General features: G+C 38.4%; 1 protein-coding gene across 3 annotated transcripts; it reads right to left on the reverse strand.

Moving 5' to 3' along the window:
* Positions 1 to 614: 614 nt before the first annotated feature.
* On the reverse strand, positions 615 to 18,863 carry igfbp4 (insulin like growth factor binding protein 4). Of its 3 annotated transcripts, none has more exons than XM_015375835.1 (5): positions 18,715 to 18,863; positions 17,497 to 18,618; positions 5,829 to 5,989; positions 3,458 to 3,583; positions 615 to 1,350 (listed from the first exon to the last, which is right to left on the reverse strand). In XM_015375835.1, the coding sequence occupies exons 2-5, from the start codon at positions 17,846 to 17,848 to the stop codon at positions 1,213 to 1,215; spliced, it is 777 nt and encodes a 258-aa protein (XP_015231321.1). In that variant the 5' UTR covers positions 17,849 to 18,618; positions 18,715 to 18,863; the 3' UTR covers positions 615 to 1,212. The 3 variants fall into 3 exon arrangements, with proteins under 3 accessions (XP_015231321.1, XP_015231319.1, XP_015231320.1); XM_015375833.1 differs by having other exon boundaries at positions 5,829 to 5,992; positions 18,715 to 18,860; XM_015375834.1 differs by lacking the exon at positions 18,715 to 18,863 and having other exon boundaries at positions 5,829 to 5,992; positions 17,497 to 18,650.
* Positions 18,864 to 19,111: the final 248 nt, after the last annotated feature.

Here is a 19,111-nt window from a genome sequence, read left to right on the forward strand (position 1 = left end):
AAAAATGTGCCAGAGACAAGGGTAGTGCAAAGGGGAACATTACATGTTTTTGATTTTAGAGAAAAGGACAGCATAAGTTCATTGGTAACGATGAAAGCTGGATCCATTGAGTTGCTTCTCATAAATGTCAATGGTAATCTTGTCACTTTTGTTCGAATGCTTATAAACTGCCAAAAAAAAAAAGATCAGAAACTTTCTTTGTTTTATATTTTGGCACAGTCAGAATATAGCACCGCAAAGTTCTGCCAAGTAGTCTGCTGGGGAGAAATTCTGTATGCCAGAGCATGTTCGTACAAACACAAGGGTCGTACTGGCATCTCTTAGCCCCAGCTGGAAAAAGAAGATTATCCTATCAGCAGTGTGCAGAGTGGTTAGAAAGGCAATGCTGCCAATGTTACTGCAACTGATGCTCCTTAGAAAATACAACAGGGTAGCTCATTGCTGGAAGATTTAAATCTGCTCAGGATTCTCTGAGTTACATATTTCCTGCTTAATTTCACTTTTTACTTTGGTGCTGTTGTGTGAAAGCTATGGCTTTTTGTTAGCCTCTTCTTCTCATTTCATAAAAACTGTTGTGTCCAAACCATAAAGTTCTTTTCCTACTCTTTTGTGCTTTTTTTTCTACATAAAGAATATGTATCATATAATTAAAGAAAAACAATTGCAGAATAAACTGTAGCTATCTTTAAAACTAAGTGTTTCTGGATTGTCCTGATTCTGTGTTTCTACCTAAACTAGTGCTCCAGAAAAAAAAAGGAAAACACAATCCACAGTTCCTGTTTTTTTTTTTTTTTTAACAGCTAAACTTCAATGGAGTAAATGCTTTTTTGTCACTTTTAAGCAGATTACACAGAAGAGGTTGTAATTCTTACATGAATCACATATACAGCCCCTTTCTGTCGAAGTGTGTTTTGTTTTTCTACCACTTTAAAGCGCACATGTTTAAAGACGGTCTGTCTTAAGCTCACATGGTAGGAACAAAACAAGACAAGTGCTCAAAAGACTCAAATCACTTTGTCTCACATACGAAAACATAATAGTAAAATAACTCAGTTTAATGGTATCCTTTTTTTTGTGCAACTTCCTCAACCCCAATTTGCCTTTGGTAGAGGAAGGCTAAAGTATGCAGTTCTTTTATTCATATGGTTCTACTAACAGCACCAGAAAATTGAGCTGGTCCAGCAAACCCAAACTGTCCATTTTCTGCCTTGCTTAGTCCCTTAGGGTTGCAGTCATTAACTGGTGGCAGTCCAGATCCCCCCGCAGCTCCAGGGGCCCTGGCAGCCTCATCCCCGTCTTCGGATCCACACACCAGCACTTTCCCCGATGGCCGTCACGTGCGGGATGGCACTGTGGGTGTAAAAAAAAAAAAAAAAAACTGGCTTCATATACAGATATGCAATAATAAAGATTGCACTACTCTGTTACCAGTATAACCTTATTATTATCACACATTAATTAGGAGGAACTCTGGCCAACATAAACAGCTTTGCAACCTTTTTCCAGTTTTTCAATGCTTGGAGGTTAAGGTAAGGTATTTCATGGCAGATTCCAGTCAGTTTAAAAAGTAGACTTGGATTGGGCCATCATACGGTTCTGTAGATATGCAGCTTTTCTTGGAATCAATGTCATTTTTATAAATGTATTTGAGCCAAACTTCCACTGTCAGATGGATGACCACACTTCTTAATACAGGTTCAAGACAAACTGCTACAGACGAACTTCTTACCCACAGCTATTAACATTAACAAAGACTTATTTAAAAAAAAAATTGATTAAATGCAATGCAACCTTGAATTAAATGCAATTGAGTTTGTGGTCATCTCAAGGAACAAGCAGTTCCTAGGTTCCAGAACTGCAACAACATCAAAAATGAAGCCAAAATGACCACATGCAACTTTGCAAACCCAATTCATGCAGTTGGAAAATATACTTCTCATTGTATTTTTCCCATTTCCCCATGCTTTTGTTTTGACACCACTTTTAAAAGATTGTTTTTGTTAAGTAAAAAAAAATAAAAAATACACCTCTATAAATATACTTACATACATCTACATATAAATACATATATCTATTTCTTTACCTGTCTATCTATATATATATATCTATATCTATATATATTATATATATAGAGAGATATAGATATATATATATATATCCATCCATACATATATATATCTATATATATGGATATATATATATTTTATTTTTTTTGTTGTTTTTTTTGTTTTTTCTAATCAAGTACCAACTAATAGATCTAAGAAGGCCATGGAAATCTAACTATAACGGTGCTGTTGTGACCTAAATTTGCTAGTGTGACGCAGACATAGCTCCAGAAGAATGTAGACATTGGTCTGGATGTACTGGATGTGCAAATAAACAGCTTTCTCTTTTCACTCTTTACTTCTCGTGACCAGAGCTCTAGCATGATTTAAAACCAGACTCTTTAATACATTTTGGCACTGAGGCACTCAGATGTCAAATGCAATTTTGCAATGCTTTATCTTTAAGAGAGATTACAATTATATGTAAAAGTAATTTGCAACAATCTCGCAATTATTGTGGCACTAAACAAATAGTGAAACTCATTTTGGTGTAGTTAGATTATCGGGATCAAATCCCCACATTCCTCCTGTGAGCTTTCAGCTGTTCCCGTCATACGGTTTGTGTGTGCATTTGAACTATTACACGGGATGATTTCAGGTTTTTAAAAGCCTCCAACACAGCCATTTAAAAATCTCAGAGCAACCCGGGCTTAGAATTGGTCCCAGTTGTCCTTAATGACCTATGCTTTGCTTCCCTTTGGGTATTATCACAGTGCAGTTTTAGTTAAACAGTAAACAGATGCCTGAGAACCTGAGCAGGCTGAGATACTTTAACCTTGTTACACAATCAGCATAACTCAGACGTTTGATGGCTGGTGTTTTTTTAAAGCTTTCTTTTTATCACACAGTCTGAGTCTGCAACTTAAAGCAGCTTTATCTCTGTTTTTTTAATGTTCTGTGATTCTCTCATTCTTATCTGCACGTTTGCTCAGTCTTGCAAAGCTGGATAACAGAAAGCAAACAATATAGAGACTATATACAAAATTTAATTGCATCCATCACAGTAATAAAGGGAGTTTTTCAATAGTAAAGAGCATACTGCCTTACACATGACATCTTAATTCCTGAACGTAAATCACTTTCCACACCAGCTTGGAAAAACAAGCCCTTGGCTTTACTGCGGCAGTCTGTTTGGAGACCCTTTGTTGATCTTGAACTGCTAAGATAGTATGTCATCATTTGCGGGCGTGTTTTGTGTTCTGGCTCACAGATCCTGATGTGGTCTTAATAGAGCCATTTAAAGTTTACAGATCGTGATTTTCATTTGATTTGGCAAAACTATAAGGATTCACAGTTCAATGGGAGACATGGCCAGAAGACAGTTCGCTCAGTGTTTCCAAAAAGTCACAGACCTGCTTTGGGTGGAAATCTCCATTCTTGTCACAGTTGGGGATGGGGATGGTGAAGAGGTCATCATGGGTGCGGCTGTTAGATGCCAATCTGTCCAGTGCTCTTTGCAGTTCAGCACGACACGGCGCCTTTGGAAAAAAATACGTTTTTGATTAGTCTTATATGCAACACCCTCATATCTGTTGTGCATTTAAACTATGCACTGAAGAGTAGCACAAAAAGATCCCAAAACACTTTTGAAACCATTTTTTTTTAATATCCCTTAATTTACATGATACATATAACATGCCCATGTATAAAGTAGGATTCTCAAACTCAATCGCAGCTGGTTTCTGTCAACTCTTGGCTGTTTCCTTGGTCAAATGAACTTTAATAAAATGGCAGAAGTATCTCCCTATCATGCATTCACGATTGACTTAATCCAGCTAATAGACTAATTATCTCATTTCGGTGTGTTTAAGCAGAGAAGCCTCTAGGAAACTGACTGTTTAAAACCCCTTGATTATATTTTTTGTAGGGCTGTGCGATAAGGCTTGAAAACAAAACCCCAGCTTTTTCTTACTTAATCCGATTCCTGTTTTTTTCTCTCCCATAGGTTTCATGATTAAAAAATAACAAATAACATACATTACCTCAGAAGATTAGCCTTTATTTGAATTACCCCCTCTGGAAGGGGACCTTAATTTAAACTGAAAGGAAATTCCAGCTGTTAAACATGCCTGTAAAACATAGACCAGAGGTCGGTGTTTGTTGGAACTGCAGATGCAGTTGCAGAGAATTGGAAGCAGTCTGTGTGGCTATATTCATTTCAACTATGTTGCTTAAGATTTCATGTGATCCGATGTTTAGTTGGATGGGGTGCCAAATCGGATCATTGTGTCCTCGGCTTTATAGTGGCTTCATTTTGAGGGAGAAAGACAGCCAAAAAAAAACTATATGCATCAAAGTTTTTCTGCTTTTGAGTGAAATAAGCATTTGATCCCCTACAGCCCTGCCTGAATTCTGGCTCCTGCAAAATGGCACATGTGCCCATGAACAATATCAATAAATCAAACAATTGTAGATGTCCCTTGCCCAACTTTTTAACTGTATAAAGCACATCTGCTGCATCATTTTCTTCCATCTAAATCTCTATAAAATGACTAAACGTGTTTTTAAATACTACCAGGGACATTATATTGCATTTAAGAGGCACTTTGAAATGAATAAGAAAGATATTTTCCACCTTTGGCTTGGAGTTCTGTAAAAAAAAAAAAAATCCTTCCTCTTGGAACGAGAATATTGTCAAGACATAGTAAGGGATCAACTTAGAACCACACAGGAAGAGTTGAAATGGTCTGAAAGCAAGTGGGACCACAGTTACCAAGAACACAACTGGAAACACACATCACATGACAGACTGAAGTGTTTAAGCACTGTGCTGTCCTAAGTTATGTAATTACCTACTCTGTTTAGGAGAATGTGGAGTGGTCAGATGGTGCCAAACCCCAGACCTTTGGCACACCTTTGACCCTACACATATCCTTTAGAACAAATGAAATGTCCAGAATGATCCAGAGAGAAGCATCTCTTTGGAAAGCAGAATCATTATTCAGGATACAGGATGACTTCATTAAAGTGATAGGCAACTCCTAAATCCTGCACCAATCATTACCCTAACAGGGAATCCTGCGTGATTCTCCCTGCGTGATCAAAGAAAAGGAGCAGCCAAAGAAGAATCACCCTAGGATCATTAAGTGTGATGCAAACAGTCTTCAGATTTATGTAAAAATGCTAAAGCATAAATTTACGACAGTGATTCTGTAAAGGGTGGGTCAGAATGCCCTGAGGAATCTGCAAACCCAATGAGCAACCAAGTTAAAATCAAGCTTTCCAATTCAAATTTCATGAAAATACATTTTTTAACCTTAACTGATATGGTTCTTATTCAATTTTTTTTTTACTTTAGGTCACAGCAAAGAATGTTGCATGTGAAGGGATCACGCTGGCAGACGTTTTTAATCAGTCTGCATCACCAGTTCAGCTCCACTCGCCAAGGCAGAGTCTCTCATTACCTTGGGTGGCAGTGCTCCTACCAGTGGACAGCTGACATTAGCATGTGTGTAAATTCATGGATATGTCATGGATTCTGTGACCGTTACAGCATCAAACCATGTCTTGTATGGAGTTATTAGACTGGTGCGACTGTTATGCAATTACATTTATATCCTAAGATTTTTTTTTTAATGACACAATCTGTAAATAACTACTTTGTGGCTTTTATAACCACACACTTCCAACTGAGGGCCTATAAAAATCCTGATATGAAAAACATGCACTAATGCTCTCATTTTTATTTTTGCCGTTTTGTGTTAAACTGATAATTTCTCTCACCAGCACTGGCTTGGTATCCTCTCTGCCGCTGTTGCTTCTCAGATTTGTGGATTTCATAGGGTGCCTTGCCATGGTCTTCTGTATGCAGCGCTTGTCCTGTGGACTGCAGCGGATATTGCTGTTGTTGGGGTGTTCAGGGATGATCTCCTCCTGTCTGTCTGCTACTAAAAACATGAACATGGAGACATAAAGAGGATTAAGTTTCAATGGTAAAGCATTCATTCCATTCTAGCAGTCTTCATCATCACCTTTTGCAAAAGTGGTCATACCCAATGACATTTTATTATGTTGAGTTACAAATGGATTTTTATGTGTTGCTGCTTGTTATGTGCTCCCCGAGCCTTTGGGGATTAATGTCTAACTTTGCCCTCCTTGGGAGCAATAACATTCAGTTTTGGTTGAATCTGGTGGTCTTTAACATGTTGCAATTAGATAGTAGATAGGACTCACTTTCTTGTCAATGAGCTTCCAGAGGGCTCAGATGCCTGCAGTGTACTACTACTAATTCTCCTCTTAATAGATTTTCCTAACTGCGCTGCGGATATCTGCAGCTTGTCCAGAGTTACAAGAAGTCCTTGCATCTATTTCATTTTTCATAAAATGGCTTGATCAGTGATCAGTGTGACAGGAAAACTTGGCACAATATTTAATAAAGTCTAGATTCTTCACAACTTCATTCATGGACTGCTTTAGTTCTTCGTGATTCTCCGGTGCAAGGATTTTCAAAGCTGCTCCTCAATGCACATTTCCTGCATGCTTTTGTTGCTTGATTCAGATAATCACTTTTTAGCAAAGCCTGTTAATCAGCAAACAATGGAAATCAGCTGTGCTGAAGCTGAGTAACATTAAAAACATGCAGGAAAGTGTGCCTTAAGGATCCTGATTGAAAAACGCTGGTCTAATGTTTCCTAACAAGCCTCAGAGGTGTTCATAGAACAGCTGTAGCCCTGCAAAGATAAATTACGCACAGTTGGACTCCATGAGCTAATTAGGTAACTTTTAAAGGCAGATAACGAGGGGTTTCAGATGGGGTGATAAAAAATGCATGTCAATTTTCTAGAGGTAAAAACAATTAGAAAACCATTTGTTTTTATCTTTTGCTTCACTTCTACACACTTACAGAATGACAGCAAATTTAAATACAATGAATATCCTATCCCTAAATGGCAGGAAGTGATTGGAAAATGAAATGTGAAAATGTCCAAAGGTTGTTAAAACCTCTTTAAGGCGTGCTATATCTCGTTTGGCTGAATGTGGAGAAATCCAGGCTAAAATTAGGCCAGTTAACCTCAAGGACAGAGCTTTGTGATTGGGCTCTCTTCCTCAGCTCTGACCTTGGTACCTTGCAGCTACTGTGTTACAACCAAGCCTTGAGGTTTTAAATGATGCTGTTCTTTCAGCCTCCCTGCATTATGGTCAGCACCACTTTCACCTTTGTATGCCTATAATTCTGCAGCTTTCTGGGCCTCCAGGCTCCCAGCTGCTTCCTGAGGAAATGCCCCCCCTCGCATTTCGTCCTCGAGAACCCCTCAGCAACATCCCTTTGTTCCACGTGGAGGTTGTTATAGGGCATTTTCTCTGTCATTAGAGGGCACTGGTCAGTGAATGTGGTTGCAGGAATGCTGAAATAACTTTGGAAAGTTGTAATCTTTTGTGTTCAGGCATCTTCAAAATACGGTGTGTAAAATAATGTCCGTACCCCTGACTTTCTTTACATGCTGGCACCTGTATAAAGCTAATTTGAGGGTTTTACAACACTTTTTTGCTGAACCTTAAACCAGATTAGAGCTCCGGATAAAGCCACGACCAGAAATCTTGTTTTTTGGAGTTATCTGAAAGAAAGTTAAGGTTTTCTTAAGGTTGCACTGCACATAAACTCAGATCCAATATGTTCTATGCATTCATACGTTTACAACAGGAGTGAAAACAATAACTAGGTTCCTCAGAGCTGTGCAGACAGTTTAACGGTTTGTCCTTAACGGAAAGTGTGTCTCAGCTGTTTGTATTTTTAGTCTTGTTGGTGTTAAGCACTTTCTTCAACGAGAAGGAACAACATATCAGCTACTTTCTTCACTTTGTCCTTTGCTCATCTTTCAGCTAGAGTTTCTCTGATTCCACAAGTCCACGTTCCTTCAGAGGGCGAGTCGAAGTGATTTAAGATCGTGTTGGGGGGGTGGCATGTCCTGTCTTCTAACCTGTTTTTAAATGGGGGAAGTCAGTACCTCTGTTTGAGATTTCATTTGGATCGCCACCCTTTCACTTGTTTGATATAATTTCTATGTTATATGGTCTAAGCTGACCGAACACAAGTAGTGACAGGTGAGAATACATGTGATGAATGAAGAATTGTCTCGCGTGACAGTGCCTCGTAAAATACTTCAGAAATCTTAAAATGTATGACATTATTTTACTTATTTTTCTAATTAAACTCAAAAAGCCTTGGTTGATTTTAGTATCATTTATGAGAAAGGCCTAAAAACATTGGTCAATGGGCTTAAAGGGAAAGTGAAATAATATATAGTTTAAAGGAAGATTAACAAATAAGACCTGAAAACTTTCATGGTTTTAACCCTGCTCAGTATTTTACTTTGTGGAATCACAATCTGTGATTTAATGTTCCCTGCAGGTCTTACAGGTACAGTCTCTTCCAGAGAATAACATTTTGTATTTTTCTTGTATAAACATGCAAGGTCAGGCAGATTGAATAGAGATTGTCATTTAACACTAACTTTCAAGGCTCCTCTCCGGTCTCAGATCCTTGCAGCCTAATAGGCTTTCTCCCAGGATTACCCTGTTTTTAGCTCCATCCATCTCCCCATCAACTCTGAATAAACTTAATTTCCCCTGCTGAAGAAAAGCCTCCCCAAAGCCTGATGTTTGTTGAGGTTTATGTGCAGTGTTTGCTTTTCTATCACCCTGAAATTGTATTTAAATACATTTAAATCTATTTATAGCTGAGCAGAGTTTCTTTATCCACATTTTTTCTCCCGATTTCATTTCTATTTGTTAAACTGTAAATGGGAAATCCTACAGGTATCTTTTACCAGTAGTTTTAATCTCTTAACTCTACATAAGAATTGTGTTTATATTTTGCTAATAATGTGTTGACAGGACTAATAGTGCTGTCAGCTACTCCAGAGTGACAATGGGTTTCTTTGTGGCTTCTGTGATTAAGCGTCGCCTTGAACACCCTGTTAATTTAGTTGGATCCTTGTTTAATGCCCATGCAATTAGTTGCATTGGATTTTATTCAGGGGTATCACAGTAGAATTAACTTTCTACACGTCCTTGTTGAACTTTTTTAGATTTTTTTAACCTAATGTATGTTTAACTTTCCTGCCACTTAACAATTATTCACAACCTTCTGTTGGTCTCAAACATCTACATTTTGCAATGTGACATGATGTGAAAGGTCAATATTTTTTTTTTCATGCTACAGTATTAATTTTATGTTTATTTTCTTCCTATTTTCGGCTGATTTATTTAAGCAATATTTAATTTAAAATATTCAATTACATAAAACATATAATGTCAACTAATCGTCAGTATCCATTGTTCATGTTGTTTCTTCCAGCTAAGTGCTTTGGAGTGGGGTAGAGATATCTATTGATTTATTTTCTTTTTGAAGTTCCTGCTTGTTTTGTGAGCTAAATAAACTTAACATCTGAACTTCCCACCTGTAATCAGCCTTTGCCACACTCCATTGCCATCCACCTGTGTCTTGTTGACTTCCTTCCTCTGTCTATCTATTTGTGTCTCCTCATTTGCAACTTCTCCTTGGCAGGTTGTCTATGACCATTGAATTTACACTTCCCACTTCTAACTTTACACCAAATGTTGCTAAATTTTTTTTCACTTTCCATTTCATGCCATACACCATTTTGTATTCAAGTGCCTACAATTATTGATAACTATTGCATATCAGTAATTTCTCTTGGTGTTTTGTTTTGGTTGAGTAAATTAATTTATGAAAATCATGAAATCTACCCTGAGTGTTAATTATTTTTCAATAATTTTAGTAGGAATACCTTAAAACACTCACTTAGCATTCAGTGTGGCTCTGATCTCTGTTTTGATCATGGGACAGTTGGGAAATAGGTTAAAAAATATGAGCTCTTATCCAGCTAAAATAAAGAGGGAAGCTATTGCTGAAAATATATTAGATTCATACATTTCCTTCTAAACAGATTGTAGCGGTATGATAGATCACATTGTAGTTGCTATTAAAATGTTTAATATTCGTAAGAATTTTCTTTTTGCCCCTGATATTTTTGTTTGAGACTATGTAAATCTTCATAAACCTATACACTGAGAACCCTAAACCTGTAGCTTAGATTGTCACTTTTTTGTAAGTTTTACTGTCACTTTGATGAGAACCAGTCAGGACATCATCTATGATTGTACATTTGCCACCCGGTCAAATAAACCCGGTAAAAATAAAGCTGAAATGTGGAAGTGTTGATTCAGCCATGCGGATCCTACAGTAGGTCAAACATAATCAACCACTGCTGCGTTTACCTTGTGTATGTATACTGTTTGCTGCAATGATGATGCACACCCCTGCTAAAATCAGCAGATCAGGTCTGTTCGCGTTATTGTATTTGGGCTATTTTTAACTTTTAGTTTGTGAAAATAGAAATTTATAAACGAAGAAATATAATAATTTTATTTTCAGACTTATTGAGGAAGTCTGACTCTATATAGGAGACTTTATTGCCTATCACCCACAACTTTAATTTAGCAAGATTCTGGCAGGAAGTTCAAAAGTCGTTCAGGCTTGAAATTAATAGGTTTTTCTTTACTGTCTGTGCTGAATTCTGCAGGATTACCAGCATCAAACCTGCAGCGTCAGGGCAATAGACCTCTTTAAAATCAGTTAATAATCAGCTGATGTCTGATTCAGTTGGGCAAACTCTGATTTAAACTAACTGCACGGCTCATTAGAAACGTATGTGCCCGTCCTCTTTCATTTGCCAGTGACTGGATCTAAAGACAAGTAAAACCGTTTCAACTGTGTCTGATTCTGCTTTCAGTTTGACTCCTGTCAAAACAGTCCTGTTTGTTAGTTTTCGCAAATCCAAACACAGCAGACGCAGCGTTGACTACATGTTTAGGGAGCTTGAAACAAAGTGAAGCTACAAATCAGCACAATTGAAAGAATATGTCTGCTTTAAATTCAAATGTTCTACTCAATAGATTACACAATATATTAATACAGTACAGTTTGGATAAAAGCAAGCCGTTTCTAAGTGTGCTATCACTCATTTGTAGTTACTCATGAAAAGAACATACCTTTGTTGACTTTAAAAATGGTATAAGACATCAGCCTGAGGCCTTAAACAAATACAAGGAAGGGAAAACACACACACAGGTGTGGATAAGATTCAAAACTATGGTTTTGAGGTCAGAGCCCAATCTCTTCCAGATGGATCGTCAACAAAAAAAATATTGTTTTTAATTTTTGTGAAAGACCTTAAGATCAAAGTGCTGTCCGTTCCGTCCACTGAGAGTCTGGGTTTCTTCTGTTTTCAGGAAGGAATTTTATTTTTCTTCCCTATTGAAACAGGATCTGAATTCATGTCAGTTATCCAACAATATTAGAGGAATGAGTTGTGGTGGGATTGTATGTCTTTTGGCTCAGAAGATTTAAGGAATAGCAGTGGTGAATTGGATCAAACTGCACTGGAATACACACTTTACTTCTACTTTTAAGCTGAATTTACAAATATCCTGTAAGGAGGTGAGCAATAATGGCAGTTTTCTTGCAATCAGACAAGTTGCCCTATTGAGAAAATTTGGTTGAGTAGTGTTTGGCAAGTGGAAACATTATTTTCCTATTTTATCAGTAGATGTTGATGTAGTAAGCCATAAGGACTCATTGTCCCCAAAATATTTGTCATGACCTGGGCAAGTTAAATTGTTGGCATATCTCTCTCGGCTTCTATTTCAGAAGGGATCAGAGTGAGGTAATCTGATTTACTCCATCATAACAGCTCCAGCTGTCCAAATGCACTGCAGAGCCCAAAGAAAACAAATAGACAACTCGGAAGAACATCTGCCAAAAGAATCTCAAAATTTTAGTTTCCTTTTTAAAAGGATTAAGAGCTGCATAGATTAATGCAAGCTTCAAGACAAAGATGAGGTTCCAAGAACTTATATGATGATTCAAGTTTATAAAGTATAAAAAAAAAGCCTTGCAAAAATATAAGACTTCTTTCACACTTTCAGGATTATATATATATATATATATATATATATATATATATATATATACATATATATATATTATTGGTGTATTCTTTCACATTCTCATTTTCAAGGGGCATGTTTTTTTTTTCTCCTTTTAACTGGGTAGAGTTACAGAATAACGCTGTGCTCGATATACCTGGAAACTTGGAATTCAAAGTAATATAATCTCAGTGGTGATAACATTTCATTTTCCTGCATGTTGACTCTTGTAATCTTGAATGTGTGCATATAGTCAGTATGGCTACTGCTACAAGCACAATAATGACAAAAGCATATTTCTATGAAACATTTTGCACATATAAACAGATCTGACATACATCATCCTGTGGGCATTTAAAAATAGTATGTGAATGATTAACTTAAAGCTAAACACATGACAAAAGAACTACCACAAAGATTAAAAATACGGTTTGATTAAGTTTGATTACTGTTGATGCAAGTAGTATTTATTTTGACTGTGCAATTTGGCCATGAATGCGTTGCTCCGGCTTTCCAAATAAGAATATGGAGGTGGCAAAGTTGAAATTTCTTACTAGGAGGTAGAAAATTTCTACTTTTGAAGACAAATAGAATGCCCCATTGCATTCTTTTATAGCTAGTGGCTACCTAGAAACCATAAATAGTAGCTAAACAATCCAGTATTGGTTTTGGATATGTTCATTATTCAAATATTGATCAATTTTATATCTTGCCTCCACATGAGGAGAAAAAAAATCAACATCCTTCAGAAATATTATTGTTTTTTTGTGAGAAACTTCTGTTAAGTTACTACATCCTTTAGCCACAATATAAAGTAAAGGCTGTGGTGAAGACAGTGGTTGTAAATTTAGGTTACATCTTGAATTATAATAATTGAACATTATTGATCTCACCTAGGAGAAATTGACCTCTGCATTTTACCCATCCCCTTGGGGAGCAGTGAGCTGCCATCATAGGGTGCCTGGGGGTTAGGTGGGTTTCAAACTCATAACCTCAGGATTCCAAGCTCTATGCCCTAACTACTAGGCCGCCACTCCCCATTATAGACCACTCCATGCATTGCCACTGGCATTTGTAACTTATTGTAAACTACATGATGATAAATGTATTTACATTTTACCCACCAAATAATAAGTACCAGAATTAGCTAGAATTGATTGATTAATTACAGGAAGAAAAAGGTGCATTGGACATATACAGAATATACAGTGCGTCCACATATGACAGCTTTTTGTTTTTTTCATAGTAGGCTCATTATACAGGGTTATTGCACATATAGATGGATATTTATATATAGCTACTGCACTGGGTGTCAAATATAGAGAAACAGGTTATTGCACAGGGTATTAAATAGTAAATGCACATTATACTAAGAAGCTAAAAACCTCAAGATGTCATAGGCTAAATGTTTGCCAACCATTGTTAAAGTCCTTACAAATCATTTATTTCTTGTCTGTCAATCTGTCACTGTTTCTTTGTTCATCGAAATACTCAAAGCAGTGCCAGACAACAGTACATAAAGACTTTTTTTGTAACAAATTTTTTTTTTATTCTATATTTCCTGTGCATTGCTTTGAGATGACATCTCTTGTAATGCTTTATTGATATAACCTGCCTAAGTGGACATGTTGTTGCAGTATAAAAGTGCAAAATGCATTTAAATACTGTCTCATGTTTGAATAACTGTAGTGGTTAGCTTGGTGATTGAGAAAAATTAGATGATCCTGCTGGTATTTAACCTGAAATCACATGGTTGTTGATTTAGATATCATTCCTAGATCCATGTTTTACGTCTTAGTTAAATGGAACGCAATACTGTAAGTTCCATTTAATGAAAAGTTACGTGAAATTGAGCACATTTTTACCTCTGTAAATTTAATCCAGATTTTTTTTATAGCTTAAGATTTAGTTAAATTAAAGTCATAAAATAGATGTCAGCATTTGTTCCTTGTTCATAATTTCTTCCCATAAAAGCTTCAATATTTGTGATAATCTTAGACAAAAAAATATATGCATAATTGTCCAAATACCTGTGGTGCTTCCACTGGCCAGCTTAAACAGAGAAACTCATATAACCCCTGTTTTAAAATCTCTAAGCTCGCTGTTCAAAATCTAATTTTAAATTCTAGTTTTAAACCTCAGAACAGGACTAATATAATTAGGCTTCTTTGTTTATTTCCAATTAATTCAAACACATATTTCTTTATGCAGTCTGAAGACATTGCATCAAACCGTTTAGTGGTCCCTTATACCTACTTTAAAAGCTAGAGGAAATCCAGACATATTTCCTGTCTTTTCATGGAGTTTGGAGGCTTGTGATCATTTTGATGTTCAAAAAGCCAATTCACAACTTGTCACCTCAAGGCGCTTTACAGGTACATTTCAATCAGATCATATTGTCATATAAAAAGTTTCTACCTAAGGAAACGCAGCTGCATCGGGTCATTGACTTTGCACGACACTATGATACTATTTGTGTTTTGTTTTCTGTACGGTACGTTGCTGGGTATTTCGTTTTTGAGTTTAACTTCTTGTGAACCTCTTTGTGACATCTGTCTGTGAAAATATGCTTATACAAATAAACTTTTACTTATATTGCCTCATTACAAAATATTTAATGAAGACCCGCACTGCATGATAACAATGGAATTAAAAGAATCACTCATTTCTGATTCTGTAATCAGTAGTATGTTTCAGTCCAGGTTATGTTGTACTGTAGTGTAAATACCAAATTTCTTCTGTAATTCAAACACCAAGAAACCATATTAATCTAAAATAGAATAAAGGAAGAAATAAAGGAGCTGTTCATTTCAAGTTTGACCAGTCTTTATTTTACAGTTTCGGGGTCTTCAGTTTGTTCCCAGTAAAATGTTATAAGCCAGATTCCAGTTTCAGCATAGGTATACACTCCATCAACATTTTTTTTTCTACCAAATACCCAAAATGGGGCCACAAAAAAGCTTTGTCAATGCTTGTGCAATAAAGTGTTACTGGCCAGCCCGATGCAGGGAAACTGATGATGACTAAATTAGATTCGATTTCCCCTGTAGAGTGCCTTAGTATTGCATCTGTTGTAAACCAATGCTTTATAAATAAACAGAATCTAGAGAAATTTAAACCAGATTTTAACTCACTTGAAACTGCCAAAAAGTCTCAAGCCACAATGTCTACATTAACATGGAGCTTTCATAATGACCTGTGTGCGTCACTCTAAACTAAGTGTGGTCATACAGAGTCCAGCTCGACTGACAGCTTTATTCATCAAGCCCCTTGGGACCTTTAGGTGTAGAGCTTTTCATCATCTGACATTAGTATGTATCAGTTCGTAAATGATATCTGCATTCACCACCAGAGAGACGCACCCCTATACCTGACACCCGGCTGCTCATGGCAGGAATGCAGGAATGGATGCCAACACACACATGATGATTTATTCTGAGTATTAAGACACAGAGTGCTTCTAGGAAGAAACGCTCAAGCAGTCTTTGACTTTAACATGAGAACCTGGGGAGTGCTTGTTAATATAAAAAATAGACTTTTTTTTTTAAGTCATAGACTTTTGAAGATCCCTGTTGGAAGCAACGCTTTTGCAGGTAGTTTTTGAAGTTGTGTCAAAACTACAATTTAATGACAAAAACTATTATATTTTAAAAAGTTTTTTTTTTTTTCTTTTAGCAGGGGTCTTAAAACCAGCCTAAACATCCTAAAATTCCTTTCAGCCTCACATCATCCCATCTCCTTTTATTGCGAATCCTCTTGGTTTTTAAAAACCCTCTTCTATTTTTATCTTGCATGTTCACTGTTGCTAGGAGCGGGGCATGTATTCAGGAGATGCACCCCCTTGTTTAATAATGCATAAGTGCAGTGAATGCACCACAAAGGAAATCTACTGCACTTCCCTCTTTTCTGATTGTTTCTCATAAAATTCAATAGATATCAGAAGCATTGGTGAAGCTGATTTACAAATAGTTTTATGTATGTTCTGAACCCCTTTGATATGGCAGACTCAGTTAGGGGATGGGGGCTTGGTGGGACTAAGCACTTAGGTAACCAAATACCCCCAAATATCTAAAGTTTCAAAAAGCTTTCATTTGCTAAAAAAAACAAAAAAACAAAAAAAAAACAGACATGTCTCCCTATTATTTCATGGCAGCGTACATTTAGGGTCAATTAATGGTTAGTTCAACATCTTAGGGCAGCAGCAACACTCGGGCGTGGACAGATAAAAGGCAAAACAAGCACAGACAGATGCTTGTTTCTTGTTTTTATATCAAACTCCAAAAATCTGCTTTTTTCTTTTCTTTTACTTCATGCAGTCACGCTAACCTATGCACAGAGAGACAAGAGGTCTCTAATTTCAGCTCTGGCAGCCAGGGTGCCGATGAGCTCATCCTCATCAAAGAGCTGAAGGCAGTGGACGATGCGCTCAAAGGCTCTTTGGGGCGCACAGGAGGTGGGGTAGATCGAGTCATGGGGAGCAGATGCTGCAGTTAGGATGCACCTCCTGGGATCCTTTTTATTGGCTGACGCTCATCCAGTTCTCTGGTTTTCTCAGAAACCAGTAAAAACCTAGAAGCTTGTATGGTGTATAATAAATTCATCAGCTAAAGTATCGAGACAACAGTAAATAGAAAAAATTTAGTTGCCCCTGACGTCATCTGCAGAAGGAAGTGATTGCAATAAAACAGCCAGTATTAGCCCTCCTACTGTGGGAAGCTGGATGCAGACATTCTCCTTGTTTCAAGGCGTCTGAAGACCAAAGAAGCGTGATAGAGACATCAGGAAAAGAAGTGTTAGAAATCTGCAGCAACAGCAGGAGGAACAGGAGGAAGGGGCATATCCATGAAAGAGCACCAAGTGAATTACTGATTGCAAAGAGCGCTAATAGCCCCAGACCGGCCTCTCTCCATTACAGTCATTTCATACAGCAGCTTTTATTACCTCCTCCTATTACAAAAGCACACACATAGACTTACATTTGCACCGCCACCATACTGACTGCACATCCCAGCTTGTGCCCGACAGCTCCCTCCAGGATCTTTTTTTTTTAATCCACCCTTTCATTGAAGCTGGTACGACAGAACTTCTTGCACACAATGCCTGCCCTGGCCAACACCAAGACGCTTGCAAGACTTAAGTCTGCACTGCACAGCAGGGCCCTTTTCACAGTCAGCAACCAGAAGCCAGCGGAGGAACTATGTGAGCTTGGCCGACAGGAAGCACGCTCTGCTTCAAGGCTTAGCTGAGATTAGGCTGAACATGCAGGACCTTGTCACATCCACTCCGCAGGTCAGGTGAGGCCAAGTGAGCAAAGAGGCAGGAATTTGACCTGGTCAAGCGGGACTGATGGGTTGTAATCAGAAATTTCCTGAAAAAATTTGCTTTCATAACTGCCTGAAAGCAGCTGAAAGGATGCATACTCAGAATTGTTTGCTCTTACCTGAGTTCTCCTCCACCTCCCTCTCATCCGTGCAGATGCCCTGGCCATGCATCAGGGAGTGTAGCGGCCTCTCTACCCCGCGTGGTGGGTAGCATCGGAGGCCAGTGCCACACCGGGGTGAGTATACACCACAGTGAGCCCCTTTAGGGAGCGCACAGGTGGGGCAGCAGCCGCAGCCAGGCTCGCGCACTGTTTCCTCACAGCCATCGGGCAGATGACAACTGGCCAGCCTCTCTTCAGAGCACACTGGACAGCGGATGGCCTGATCCGACAGGCACAGCGCCGCCAACGACAGGGCGCCGAATGTCCACAGGCCCCAGTAGGTCGGAGCCACGCCACGTCTTCGCACCATGACAGCTCAGACACCTGCACTTAGTCCTTTGCCCTTTGTAAAGGATCCTCTCAGGTTCACCCCTCCCTTGATTTTGCTTTTGATGATTTTTCCTCTCAGATAGATTTTAGACGGACAAAGAAGGCTTTACAGGAACAATTTATCCAGAATTCTTTGATATTTCAGCTGGACGGGGACACAATGCCTCTGCTGTATTCCCTCTCTGTTGTTCTGGTTCAATTTCACAGTGCAGAAACTGGAGCCTGCCTTTTATCAGCTAGCCAAGGTTTGGGTGATAAAAAACTGTGTCTTAGTTGAGGTTGAAGGATACAAGTGGTTTCTTCAGGTAAGTATTGTCCACCTTTTGAGGAAGCACCAAAAATACTTAGTCAACAAGTGTCCACTTGCAAAGCTGTCATCAATAAAAAAAATGTCAGAGCCACAATTTCTTCCTCTTGTCTGTGTGCAACACGAAAGACCGTCTTCTGAGAATGCCTCAAAGCAAGCAGCTCTCTTTGGACTTTATACTGGTCCGTGGACACGCCTCTCTCTCCAGGCGCAGCAGAGAAAAGCCAGGGTGAAGCTCTCTCCTCTGTCTCCCTCTGTCTCTCCAAAGCTTTCTCACACTCTCAAGCCTGCAAACTTGTGCTCACTCTCCTCTGCTTGTCCTCTCTCAGTCCTGATTGCATGAAGGAAAACAGCTGAATCGCCTTCTCATTTGTTCTCACTCAATATCCACTCAGACTTGGTGTAGTTTATGTGACAGGCGGTCTGTTGTATTGATTAGTAGTCTGCAAGATAATACATTTTGTTCTGTAAAGAAGTAGACTCCCTTCAGGGGCTCTCCACTTTAATCAACCCCAAACGTAGAAAATCCATGTACCTACCTCTGTGGCTAAGTATTGTTCAGGCAACAAAACAACCTCTGCTCCCTCAACATGGTCTCGGTGTGTGTTTTTATGGAGTCCCCCCTCCACTCCCTGCTTCATTATGTCAGCTCCCCGATCTCCTTTTCTCTCCCGTGTTGCGAACTGATGATGGGCAGCTATAAAAGGCAAAGGGACACTCAAACACCACTCTTCCAGAATCCTGCCCTGCCCTGCCCCCACCAGTCCTAAATAGCCCCCCACCCTTCAAGAGTTTGTTCAACCAACCCTGCACAGCAAGCCTAGTTTATCATATGCGTGTTTCTGATCATCAAAGACTCTGTACTTTGTTCTTGTTTGCCAGTTCGGCTAGATATGCCTTGCACCCAGCTTTTAATGCCTTTTATTGGTCGACATC

The sequence above is a fragment of the Cyprinodon variegatus genome, unplaced genomic scaffold (genome assembly GCF_000732505.1).
Source record: "Cyprinodon variegatus isolate N-32 unplaced genomic scaffold, C_variegatus-1.0 Scaffold126, whole genome shotgun sequence".
In the NCBI taxonomy this organism is placed as follows: domain Eukaryota; kingdom Metazoa; phylum Chordata; class Actinopteri; order Cyprinodontiformes; family Cyprinodontidae; genus Cyprinodon; species Cyprinodon variegatus.